The 13,188-nt window shown below is 58.6% G+C and overlaps 2 protein-coding genes across 2 annotated transcripts; both read left to right on the top strand.

Moving 5' to 3' along the window:
- The first annotated feature begins 954 nt into the window (after nucleotides 1-954).
- On the top strand, nucleotides 955-12,780 carry LOC109274207 (uncharacterized). The gene is made up of 2 exons (XM_019461549.2): nucleotides 955-1,211; nucleotides 11,593-12,780. Exons 1-2 carry the CDS (start codon nucleotides 1,142-1,144, stop codon nucleotides 12,225-12,227), a joined length of 705 nt encoding a protein of 234 aa, XP_019317094.2. The 5' UTR covers nucleotides 955-1,141; the 3' UTR covers nucleotides 12,228-12,780.
- Nucleotides 1,997-4,765, top strand: KLHDC7A (kelch domain containing 7A). Its single transcript, XM_019461548.2, has one exon. The coding sequence runs from the start codon at nucleotides 2,126-2,128 to the stop codon at nucleotides 4,496-4,498; it is 2,373 nt and encodes a 790-aa protein (XP_019317093.2). The 5' UTR covers nucleotides 1,997-2,125; the 3' UTR covers nucleotides 4,499-4,765.
- Nucleotides 12,781-13,188: the final 408 nt, after the last annotated feature.

Genomic DNA, 13,188 nt, shown 5'->3' with positions numbered 1-13,188 from the left:
ACCGTGCAGCTAGACAGACCCAGTTTTAACTCAAGACCCTGCCGCTCGCAATCCACGTGACATGGGCACATCCCTCTGAGGCTCAGTTTCCTCACCTGTAGAACGAGGGTGATGATTGCACTTTCCCGTCCAGATTCCCCGGGGGAGACGAAATGGTTTTGCTTCTGTTAGTCACCCTGATGAAACAAGTTGCTCACGCAAAGAAGAATTCTCTGCAGCCAAGCGGCAAAGCTGAGTGACTTTCCACTCCTAGCCTCGCGGAGGCCTCCTGAGATGATTGCCAAAACCGGGGACTTCCTGGGAGGTCCCCCAAACCTGCCAAGTCAGAAAGTCTGGGGAGTATAGCTTGGAAATGTGCATTTCTGAATTTTTTTGATGCTTATTTATTTTTGAGAGACAGAGAGAGAGAGAGAGAGAGCGTGAGCACGGGAGGGGCAGCGAGAGAGGGAGACACAGAATCCGAAGCAGGCTCCAGGCTCCGAGCTGTCAGCACAGAGCCCGACGCAGGGCTCGAACTCACAAACCATGAGATCATGACCTGAGCCGAAGTCAGACGCTTAACTGACTGAGCCACCCAGGCGCCCCCAGAAAAGTGCATTCCTGACGAGCACCCCAGTGGCTCCCATGCCTGTGACGTTCAGAATCACGATTTTGACCGCGAGGGAGAGAAAGCGGGGACCCTGCTGCTGGTCACCGGCGGAACCGCCCACAGAGCCTGACTTCTGGGGAACCACACCTGGTGGGTGAACTCAGGTAGGTAAAACTCTGGACTCTGGAAACAGGGATACAAGTCCCTACTTACAAGCCAATTGACATGATCTTAGAGCTGCCATAAAATGGGGGGGTGGGGCGGGGGACAAGTGCATCTCTCCCAAACGGTGTGGGCATCGGAGGAGACTCTTCCTGACTGCCCACCTCCGGTCTCTCCGCGGCACGCTGGCAGGTGTCCACAACTGTGCCCGGCCCGTACGGGACAGCGGAACAGGGTGCACTTTGACCCACGGCCTGTGTGGTAAAGGCCAAAGGAGACACGCAGAAGAACAAGAGACCTAAAGAAAGGAAAGACGACCTCAGAGCAAGGCATGTGAGGCACGGCCTTGGACCCGACTCCGAAGGGCTGGAGGGGTGAGGACCCGCGAAGATGAAGGAGGCCGTCCTGAGCCCCAGCCAGGAGCCTGGCGCTCGAGGCAGCGGACAGATGAGCTTGAAGGGTAAGTTTATTTACTTATTTTGAGGGAGACTGAGACAGCACAAGTGGGGCAGGAGCGGAGAGCGAAGGAGAGAAAGAGGATCTCAAGCAGGCTCCGCACCGTCAGCATGGAGCCCGACTCAGGGCTCGAACTCCCAAAACCGTGAGATCACGACCTGAGCTGAAACCAAGAGCCGGACGCTTAACGGACCGAGCCGCCCAGGCGCCGCTTTTCTCATCTGTTAGACTGGGACCCACAGCACTGGTAAGGACCTCGGCCCCTCACCTGTTTTCAAGCGCAAGGATGTGCCCTTGATCCTTAGATCAAGGTTACTTGCCTCGATCTGCCTCGATCTAACTAACACCCTGTACCTTCCCCATCTGCTCTCAGGAAGGCCCAGACGGAGGGCGGAGGCATTCAAAGCCAGATCAGGTGGCTTGGCCGCAGTCCCTGGCCCAGCCTTCTCTGCTGCTAACTGCGGGCCTCCCCGCGGGGACAAGCAGACCCCAACGGGAAGGAAACCAGCAGGGAGGATCTCGTGCCACACCTGCCGTGGCTGCACCTGTCTCACAACCCACCACACCCACCACTCCTAGCCCTACATACAATAACCAACCCTGGGCGCTTCCGGGCATCAGGTGACTGGTCAAGAGCTTCCTCCCTATTTGTGTACCTGCCGGACACTCCTAACATCTTCCAACTGCTGCTGGCTCGGGTGGCCGATCACAAGCTCAGGCCCCGGGGCACAACCCCCACCCCCGCCCCCAGGGAAAGCATCGAAGGATCCGCCAGCCCCGAGCCCCAGTGCTTGCTCCCACTCCTCCAGTGGCCGGCCGGAGCCAGCCCAGAGCCCCCTCAGCCCAGCTCCCGCAGGAACCAGGACAATCATTAATCGGATTCTTGACATTCTTTGGCCCCAGGTCGGCTTGGGAAGCATGCTCCCCGGAAGAGGAGGAGCAGAGTCCCAGGACTGGCATTTGGACATGCAGCTGGCAGGCAAGGTGGTGCTGTCGGCCGCCGCGCTGCTCCTGGTGACCGCAGCCTACAGGCTGTACAGGTGGAGGCCCACCCGGGCCCCGCTGGGGGACAGGAACTCCAAGGCCGAGGAGAAGGCCGAGGGCTCCGGGCAGCCGGCGGACCCGGGGGCCGTTCCTGGGGCACCACACCAGGCTCTGAGACGCCGGAGGGGAAGCAAGGGGGCCGGAGCGCCGCTGGGCTGTGGCTGGGAAAGTCAGGGGGGCTCCCGAGTCCCGGCAACAGGACGCTCTCCCGAAGACGCAGAAGCCCAAGAGGCTCGGGAGCGCGAGAAGAAGGGCGCTGGTGTGGAAGCGGGTGGGCAGGGCCTTGTCTCTGAGCTGGCACCTCCTCGCTGCAGTGGCCAGGAAGCCGGAACAGCTGTTGGTGGTAAGCCCGGGCCGCCCCACCACCCCACGGTGGGCGATGAATTCCAAAGCTCCCCACTTGGCCTCGCTGCGGCAGAGGGGAGCAGGGTGGGCAGGGCGCCTACTCCATGGCGGGACGGCGGACCCCCAGGACAGCCAGGGCTCGGGGAGCAGGAGTCCCCCGCCACGAGCCTGATGGCCCACACGGAAGGCGAGAGTGACATGAACAGGAGCTGGGTCTTTCCTCGCAACAGGGGGGTCCACGGGGAAGCGGCCGGGGCCCTCCAGGCGGCCGTGGACATGGGCCTGACCCTGCACCAGCGGGAGGGAGCCGCCAGTGCCTCCTATACCTACTCGTCTGTGTCCCGGGTTCGCGTGGAGGAGAACTTCATTCCTGAGAAGGTGCAGGGGATGGGGCCCAGGCTGAAGGGCAAGGTGTACGATTACTATGTCGAGTCCACTTCCTGGGCCACCTCCAAGGGCCGGCTGGCCCCCAGGACAGCCGCCCCGGCTGAGGCTCCACTCCCCGGGCCCCTGCCAGGTGCCCCGGGAACAGAGGCCGCTTCAGGAGGCCGGGAAGGTGGAGCCGAAACGCCCACCTCCTCCCAGCCGGGGCCGTCGCCCCCCACACAAGGCTTCGGCAGGAAGGACAGCCTCGTCCGGATCGTGGAGAACCCGGAGCTCCAGCTCCAGCTCGAGGGCTTTGGGGCCCCCGCGCCGTCCTGCCCAGACCAGAGCGCCCCGCCTGGCCACCCCCTTCCCCAGGCTTCTCTTGGGTCCAGCTCGGCCGGAAGCAGCCGGGAGGCCCACGTGCAGCTCGTGGCCGGGACCAACTTCTTCCACCTCCCGCTGGCCCCCGGCTCAGCGCCAGACGTGCACCTGGATCTGGGCAACTGCTACCAGGTGCTGACCTTGGCCAAGAAGCAGAAGCTGGAGGCGCTGAAGGAGGCGGCCTACAAGGTGATGAGCGACAACTACCTCCAGGTCCTGCGCAGCCCGGACATCTACGGGTGCCTGAGCGGGACAGAGCGGGAGCTGATCCTCCGGCGCCGCCTGCGGGGCCGCGAGCGCCTGGTGGTGGCGGACGTGTGCCCCCAGGAGGGCTCGGGCCGTCTCTGCTGCTACGACGAGGCGCAGGACGCCTGGCACCCGCTGGCCCGCCTGCCCCCCGAGGCGGTGTCCCGAGGCTGTGCCCTCTGCAGCCTCTTCAATTACCTCTTCGTGGCGTCCGGTTGCCGGGGGCCCGGGCACGAGCCCTCCAACCGCGTCTTCTGCTACAACCCGCTGACCGACATCTGGAGTGAGGTGTGCCCGCTGAACCAGGCCCGGCCGCACTGCCGGCTGGTGGCCCTGGACGGCCACCTGTACGCCATCGGCGGCGAGTGCCTGAACACGGTGGAATGCTATGACCCGCGCCTGGACCGCTGGACCTTTGCGCCGCCGCTCCCCGGCGACTCCTTCGCCCTGGCGCACACGGCCACGGCGTGTGCGGGCGACGTCTACGTCACGGGCGGCACCCTGCGCTACCTGCTGCTCCGCTTCTCGGCCCGGGAGCAGCGCTGGCGGGCCGGCCCCACGGGGGGCGGCAAGGACCGCACGGCCGAGATGGTGGCCGTCAACGGCTTCCTCTACCGTTTTGATCTCGACCGCCGCCTGGGCATCAGCGTCCACCGCTGCAGCGCCAGCGCCCGCCTCTGGTACGAGTGCGCCACCTACCGCACCCCGTACCCGGACGCCTTCCAGTGCGCCCCGGTGGGCGACCTCATCTACTGCGTGGGGCGCTGGCGCTCGCTCTGCTTCCTGGCCGACCACATCTCGCCCAGGTTTGTGCCCAAGGAGCCACGGAGCTTCCCCTCCCCACGGGGCACCCTCCTGCCCGCCGTCCTGACCCTGCCGGTCCCCGACGCTCCTCAGACCAGGGTCTAGCTACCCCTCCCCTCCCCCCCCCCGCTGGACATCTGCTGCCAAACTGGGAAGCAAAAAGCACCCCTGCCCGCCACTCCGTGAGCCATCTCTGGGCGAGCAGGCAGCTCGGGAATTCCGCCCGCGCGAGGTGAATGCTAACCCTACCCCCTCCGCTGGCCGGGGCCTCGGATGCGTCTTTGCTGTCCCCGGGGTGCGCAGGCGCCTTGTGAAAATAGAACCAGGGCCCGGCGTTGCTGAGGGCGGCACCGTGTGCGGGGATGAGTGTCACCTTGCTTCAAATCTGAATTCTTGGGGGAAGGGGTATCAGGACCCCGCCAAAGTCCAGGGGCACAGCCTTACTGCAACCACAGTTCAGGTGCCAGCGGACCCCCATAGGGTGGAGGTGGGCCAGCCCTCCTAAGCCACTAGGCTCCCCTCCTAAACAGAGCCCCTACCTCTAGAGTTCCCAGAAGCACCTGGAACGCTCAAGGAAGGTGTTTCTGGCTGTGCCGGGAGCCCCGGGAAGCCCCAAGGGGCCCAGCCAGAAGAGAGATGGTTGGAGAAGTACGACAGCTATAGTTGGAGCTGACCGTGAACTCTTGCCCGCAAAGCAAATTGACCATTGCCCACTTCTCATTACCTAGGATTCTGGTGTACTCAAAGGAGGAGAAACCTCTAGTTAGCAGCCACTTGAAAACCTACCCCTTGTACTGGTCTGCTAAGAACACCAGTGATTGCCACATATGGGGTCTCAGAAGAGGGAGGAGAAGATGTGATCTGAGGGCCACCATCCTCCTGGGCCCCTGCTTCGGCCCGTCGCTGGCTGGCCGGTGACTCCCTCCCCAGATCTCAGAGCCTGCACAAGACGTCATCCAATCAACACAGCCCTGACATCAGGGGTGGGGGGGCGAGAGAAGTCACTCCCAGGCACCCCCGCAGGGCTGGGGAGGGACAATGGCACAATTTGCTCTCCCTGTGCCATGTGATCACCTGGTGTGCCTGGTTAGATAGGAGACTCGGGAGGGGCCGGTCCGTGATGGAGCTGAGGAACCAGAAAATGCTAGTGGGGCATCAGGACACTGGGATCTCCTCCCACATCAGGGGTGGTAAATTTGAAAAGAGCAGAGTCCCTCCAACCTCAGGAAGTTGCCCGTTCCTCCTGGAGGGAAGAGAGAGAGACTGGTCCAATCTATTGCCACAGCCCTGTTCCCTGGATGAGGATGATGCATGCCCAGGCAGAGGCGGGTGATGCTCTCCGTGCCATCCGGGAGCCAGGGCAGCCGGGACCACTTCTAAAGTGACAAGCAGCCTGGAGGAAAGAGGTAGAGATGGGGTGCCCCAGGGCAGGCCTGACAAGCAGGGAGCTAAGAATGCTTTGGACTTCAGTGTTCCTACCTTGAAAATAGGAAGGACCAGCCATGGCCTTCTCTGGCCAGAGAAACGAGAACACTTAGAGAAAGTTCTCCCCAAGGCCCCCTGGGGGTCTAGGCAGCAGCTTGTGTTCACCGCAGCTGCTGGGCTAAGCTGGGGTCTTCCTGGAAAATGCAGGGTTAGGGCAAGGAGTAACAGGGAGGTTGGCATGGAGATGAGAACTTTTATTGGGCCACTCGAAGCCATCCTCCCTGTTCCAGGGCCTGGAAGGCGAGGCTGCCTGGTATTTATTCCTAAGTTGGAGGCGGGGAGAGGAAAGTGAGTCGGGGCTATGGCTGGAGCCTGGTGACCCCCCCCCCCCCCCCCCCCCCGCCGCCGAGGCCTTGCTCAAGCTCAGAGCTGACACTCAGGCATGAGCCTCCAAGAGACCCTTGGTGGGGAAGCAGGGGTAAAGTCAGCAACACGACTACTGTCAGCAGCATTGGCATCACGATGCCAGGCTGTGGTTTGCTTGGGAGGTGGACGGGCTCTGGCAGCTGACGGCGGGTGGAACCAGATCCAGCCCCCAAGGGCAGGCCTCCAGCGAGGAGCCAGCTGATGACTAGACCACAACCAAGCAGGGGGACTGTTGGGGGAGGCTTCAAGCTGAGGGGGAGCTCAGGATCCCTCCAGAACCTTTCAGAGCCCCACTGCATACACATGGCTGGGACTAGGGAGTCCCATCCAGAGACAGGGCAGGAGAGTTTGTTCCAGGCCCAGGGATGGTGGGTGTGGTCTTCATGATGAGTGCAGCGCTGAGATCCCATCTGCCTCCCTGTGGTCCCTTGCAGACATCACTAATCGACTGCCTTATCTTTTCCCATTGAGCCTCAGAGCCGGTTCAACCCAGGGCCCTCAGCCGTCATCGCTGATAGACTAGAGCCGGTGTGTTCCTCGCGGCTGGCCTGGGCTCCAGAACTGGCTTTAGGGAAGTGAGTGGTCAGGGCCATTATGGGAGACAAGGTAGTTCAGGTAGACCACAGAGACCACCTGGGGCCATGGCAGGCAGGATTCACCGACAGAACGTTCAGGCTGCGCACTGCTCCAGGCACTGTGCTGGGGATGCAGCAGATCCCTGCCCTAACTGAGCCCGCTTTCTGGTGAAGGCAAACAGGCCGTTTTTAAAAATAAATGTGTAGGGGCGCTTGCGTGGCTCAGTCGGTTAAGCACCCGGCTCTTGGTTTCGGCTCAGGTCATGATCTCGAGGTTCATGGGTTTGAGCCTGGCACTGGGTTCTGTGCTGACACTGCAGAGCCTGCTTAGGATTCTCTCTTTCTCTCTCTCTCTCTCCCTCTCCCTCCCTCCCTCTTTCTCTGCCCCTCCCCCCTCTTTCGCAAAATAAGTAAACTTAAAAAATAAAAAAAGTAATTTGAAAAAAATCAGTACGCAAACAAATGACAAGCACCCATGCTGCTCATGTGCTGGGAAGGCAGAGAAGGCAGCGAATAGTGTGATCAAGTCTCCCTGATAAGGAGACAGGGAGCGGAGCCCTGGATGGAAATCTGAGACGTGCACTGACCAGGGCTGGCTCAGGGCACCGGAAGGCTGGCCCTGCTACCGGGGAGGGAGGAGGCGGGGGGGGGGGGGGGGGGGGGGGAGGGGGGCGGCTGGTCACCAGCCAGGGAGGGCAGGACTGCCTCCAGGGAGCACCGCCCCGGGGCGTGAAGAGAGCGCGTGTCCAGCTGTTGGGCTGTAACCATTCACACGAGGGAGACGATCCTGTGTGGCCAAGGTTGACGAAAGAGGCTCTTTGCGCGTGGTAAGCTACGTCCCCAGGAGAGAAGCGGGGTTCACACATTTCAGAGTCTGGATCACACAGCGATGCCCTGTCTGGGCGTGTGGCTGGGTGTCAGCCCGCCTGTCATACTCCGTGGGGTCAGAGTCTAGGAATTCCACTTGACCTTCTTTAATAGCCTCGTCTGTCGACCTCTGGCCCTCAGCCTCACAGGGACCCGTGTGTCACTTGGCTACTCCCTGGGTCATCAGTCCTGCCCTCCTGTGAAGGGTTTCTTCTTGAAGACAAAACAAAAAAACAACCCCTTGAAGTTGGGGTTACATTCTTCATTAGGCCACCCACGGCATTATAGGAAAGAAACTTGGAAGACACACAAAGGACGAAAAAGATCTCACCAGTTTCAACACCCGGAGACAACCCCCCGCTCTGGTGCGCGTCCCTCCGGCCTGTCTCTTCGGAGCAGAATTTCCGTTTGGCTTGATTGTCGCCTAGGTGTGATTCTGCTGAATGTGCAATTCAGCTGCTTCGGCTTTCCACTTAGCTTTTTAGAGTACGCATTTCCCGTGTATACGCATTTCCCGTGTTGCTACAAACCCTCGGTAAACGCCGTTTCAGTAGCCTCCCAGTGCCCCATGGAGTGGCTGTACCACACTTTAAACAGTCCCCCTTCCTATCGGGCCCGTAGATTTTTTTCCCCCCTGTTGGTTTCTTTTTCCATCGTAAATAAACTGTCCTTTGTTTTCTCGTTCCTCTCTGTCTGGGGCCTCCATCAATATTTACAAGAGGAGCTCAGTCTAGGGCTCAGTCTGGAAAACACAGTTGCTGAAGCGAGTGGAGGCCACGGCATTTGCCTAGGGCTGTAGGGCTCTGACTATAGGGCCCCGGGGCTGCCTCTGGAAACGACCCCCTCCCGGGAAGGCAAGGCTGTCTGGAGGGGCCACCCCAGGTGCCTTCTGGCATTCCTGGAGCCGAGAGGTAAGGTAGGGGCCCTATTTATAGAGCCCCACTCTGAGCATACCAGGCACTGGACTAGACGCTTTGTGCACATCACTTCGTTGATCCTGACAACAAGCCCATTTTTACAGGGGAGGAGACTGAGGCTCACAGAGTTGAAGGAAACTCACCTTCGTGGCAAAGTTCAAAGACCCTCAGTTTCCTTCAAAGTACACTTGAACCTGGCCGCCTCACTCTCTGCACAATGCTCTTTCCATTCCCCTTATCTTGGGGCACGAGGGGTGGGGGGCGGACTTGGCTTCAGCCAATCCCCCTGGGCTTCCTCCGACCCCTCCCCCACGCACACCCAACACGCATGCTCTATCCTCAAACTTTCAACTCAAAGACATTATGCTTAAACTCTGGGATCCTCGATGTCTCTATCCGGAAAATGGGTCTGCCACCGCCAGCCTCGAGACGATGTCGTGCGAACTAGCAAGAGAACGTATGTAAAGCACCGGGCCCAGGGACTGCTCCAGAGTAGGTCTGGGAAGGACCATCGCCTTCTGCAGGGGCTGCTCAGAGGAGGAGACCCACTCCCCTTTGAGCCTCCTGGCCCCAGGGGAAGGTTGTCTGACATTTAAGCTGCAGGAGCCCCGTCTGGTTTGACAAGAATTGGCGGGTTGGGGGAGGGGTGGGACGGGGTCCAGTTATTCATATTGTACACCATCCAGGGTTCTGAGAATCTGAGCCTGTGCTGTCCTCCACAGTAAGTGGCTTGCTGATTTGGGTGTCCCCGGGCTCAAAGCATTAAGCGTTTTCCCAGTGCATTGCACGGCGCAGAGGAGTTTCACGAGCCGAGCCGCTCAGAGCTCTCCGGAAACCTCGAGAAGGTGCAACGGGGAGGGGGCTCCTTTCTTTTACAGATGGGGGTGAGAGACCCTCGGAACCACCGGACCGCTCTGCGCTGCGTCTGGCCTGCAGATATTTAGGGGGGGTGACAGGTGCCCCTCACTTCCCCCCTTTGTCATCCTTACCTGGAAGAGCCTTATGGCCCCAGGGCTGCCCTGAAGTCCTCTGAAGCTGTGGCTGCTGCCAGGAGGGGCCTCTGAGGCGAATGTGAGGCTCGGGTGGAGGCAGGGGATGGAACTCGAGGGCGGAGGTGCCTGCAGGGGGAGATTCGGAGCGAGGCTCAAGAAAGGACAGCTGGAGGGCCATGTCTACAAACAGCTCTCTGGAAAGTGGGATGTGGGTCCAAATAAAACAGCCATCAAGTCCGGGGTTGCCTTTTGGCGCATGGGGAGGAAGTGAAGGCACGGATCTTATACGGATGACAGTAACGGTGTCCCCACGCCAGGCTCTGTGAAACAATGCACCGTCCTTCCCGCCCTCGTGGAATCCGCATGGGGACACCCTGCCTGAAAGTGATCATCTTCATGACATAGGGGAGGAGACCAAGACAAGGCATTTCACAAAAAACTAAAAGTCACCAAAAGAAAGCAAGAAAGTGAGAAAGAAAGCAAAAAAGAAAACTAAAAGAGATCGCGGGCACCTGGCTGGCTCAGTCAGTAGAGCAATGCAATCTTGATCGCGGGGTTGTGAGTTCAAGCCCTCACGTTGGGTGTAGAACTTACTTAAAACAGAAGAGAGAAATCTAATCTCTGTCAATACGTTTAGTGAACCCACAATGCACTGTGCTTGCACGATCTCGTTTTACACTCAAAACAACCTGGTAGATGGTAAAAGTGGTCAAATTCTCCCCGTCTATCAATTCCTCCACCCCTTGAATCTGGCCATGGGACTGTCTCCAGATAGCTCGGGCATGAGGTTTGCACTCTTGTGGCTCCTAGAAACCCTGAGGCCGTCGCCACGCGAGCAAGCCCAGGTTAATCAGCTGGATGATGAGCCCTGTGGCCCAGTTACCAGCTCCCTCAGTCAGTGGCACAACAAACGCCCAGGAGACTGGCCCCCAGCTGACCCCAGATGCCTGCCTGAACCCAGCCCCAAATGCCAATCTGCTGACTCAGGAGGGAAATAGAAGGTTGTGGTTTTAAGTCGCTACATTTCGGGGTTTGCAACTCAGCAAGAGGTGAGTGACCCATCAGCCCTGTGCTGTGCTGTAGGCACGATTACCACCATTTTAGGCTCAAGGAAGCTAGGATTCGAGAAAATAAAATAACTTCCCCAGGATCGTGCAGCTACATGGTGGAGAGGCTGGCATGCCACCCCAGGTCTGCCTGACTCCAAATCCTGCACCCCTCATTCAGCCACACGGTCTGTGCTCTGTTCTAGTCAAACCCGGGGCACTGGGATTCCTCCCAGGGGCCTGGCCACGGGGCTTGGTCACCACCAGGACCCAGGACCCAAGGTCTGTAGGGGATGTCTCTGAACAATCAGATCAGCTCCTTGAACAATCAGATAAGCTCCTGAGGGCCAGGACCTGCTCTAAGCACCTGACTGCCAGTAATTCTTTAATTCTAAAGACAACCCTGGGAGTTAGATACTTCACCGTTGCACAGGTGAGGAAACTGAGGCATAGAGAGTTTAAGTAACCTGCCCACGGTTGCATAGCCAGGATGTGATAGAGCTCACGAACCCCAGGGAAACTCCAGTGCTGTCGGGAGATGAATCAGCTATGAACAAGGGAGAGCTCTGCTTCCCGCCCTCCCGTAACACCCCCCACCCCCCACCCCCGACCAGAACTCTAGCATCAGCGGCCTTGCTCACTGGTCTTGTTCGTACAGATAGCGGGAGCTTAGTGACGCTTTCCCAAAGAAAGAATAAGGCAAGGACCCGTCCATGAGGCTACCTGCTTCCAGGCTGCTTGGACCCCTTCTCCATCTCCAGGGATCTAACCCCCTGCTGATGACTTTGTGGAGCATCCCGGCACAAGTTGGGTCCCTGGGGGCAAGGGTTGGAAATCTAAAATCCTGAAGCCACCTGCCGAGAGCCATGAGCCTTCTCGTTGCCTTATCCCACGCTTGCACTCACTGAGTTTATACAGAGATTTTAACTCTTTCGTCATCCCATTTCACAGATGACATAAGGGAGGCCCAGAGAGATCTTGCAGCCGTGATGTCGATGCTCATCCTTCAAGGTCTTGGAAGTATGGTGTCGGCTTCCCGCCGCCGACAACCCCCACTCGTCCATCAGGGCACCGCGCGCTTCACGCATAACCCCCACATCGCCCTCCTCTGCCTGCAGGTCTCCTGGGCCCTGGGAGCTCTCGGTGGGCAGCAAGGAGGTCTTGCCTGCCTCTGTCATCAGTGCCAGCACAGAGCAGCCACACAGCATGGCTCAGAGGAAGCTACAGCTCAGCTATGTGCTTATTCAAAACACCTCGTCAAGTACTGTGATGGGGTACTTGGGACTGCCCGGCTGGGTTGCCCTCGTGTCTCCCAGGAGGACTGTTTTATACCTTCTGTCCTTTCCCGAAACACCCCCCCCACACGCTGGACACAGTATCGGGGTACAGAGAGCCCCTCGGTCCTTACAGGGCAGGGCACACCTGCTCCGTGGCAATTATCGGCACCTATGTGCTGCCCAGGAGTCCTCCGGTGCCCCTGCTCCAGGTTGGCTGGCACTTCCCGGGGAGGTATCGCCCCCTGGAGGAGCCCAGCTGCCAGGAGCTGGTGTATCAATACCCCAGCTCCCTCCACCCTGGGTGGATAGAGGCCTCATGCTCCACACTGGCTCCCTTGATGATGTGGCTTTAACAGAGTCACTCCAGTTCTCCCTGCCTACCCTCCCGCCTGCCCCTCCTTCCTCCGAGACACTGTTAGAGGACACACACCCTCTCCCCCTCGAACGCATCCTTTCTTAGGACTTCTTTAGGGCCAGGGATAGCCCTGCTCTGACACCAACAACCTCCCCCCATCTCCTGCGTTGTTCCAGGCAGCATTCCAATGATTTGCCCGAGAGTGCGATAAATAGAAACCACGAATACACTTTCGAAGGTTAAAAACACCACGCACATAGGATGCATCTTTATTTGTAATGAGTGTCAAAGAGATGTGGTGTCTCTGTGTTCCTGAAAACAACGTATCCTCTAAAGATTTGTGATTGTTTTTCCTGCAATCGTGTTTATGCTATCACAGTCAACAATCTTTGCTTTGTAGAAAATATGAGGGTTAGCTTTAACTTGGCCTCAATTTGAATCATAATAAATTCTGACTGAACTCTTAAAAAAAAAAAAAAGCTTCCTGTTACAGAATGTTTCTCATCTGATCTGAAGGAGCCAAAATCGGGGATTGTACCTGGAAACGTTTAAACCTGTGCCTGCTATATTTTAGCAGGTGGATTTGACCTCCCAAGCCTGGTCTCTCTCCCCTGGACCACACAGTGGGGCCGGACTGGGGGGATGATGGCAAATCAGGGCAGCATCAGCCCCCAAAAACCCCAGGAAGGTAATGTCTTTCGTACAGCTTGTCCTTGGCTTTTTTTTTTTAAGTTTTATTTTTATTTAATTTTGAAAAAGATACAAAGAGCGAGTGGAGGAGGAGCAGAGAGAGAAGGAGAGAGAATCCCAAGCTGACTCTGTGCTATCAGCACAGAGCCCGACGCAGGGCTTGAACTCATGCACTGAACCGTGAGATCATGAGTGGAGATGAAATTGAGTTGGATGCTTAACCAA

This window comes from Panthera pardus, unplaced genomic scaffold (genome assembly GCF_024362965.1).
Source record: "Panthera pardus isolate Hobbes unplaced genomic scaffold, ASM2436296v1 HiC_scaffold_11, whole genome shotgun sequence".
Classification (NCBI taxonomy): Eukaryota; Metazoa; Chordata; class Mammalia; order Carnivora; family Felidae; genus Panthera; species Panthera pardus.
The sequence above is the reverse complement of the archived record's forward strand: the minus strand, read 5'-3'. Positions and strand labels throughout refer to the sequence as shown.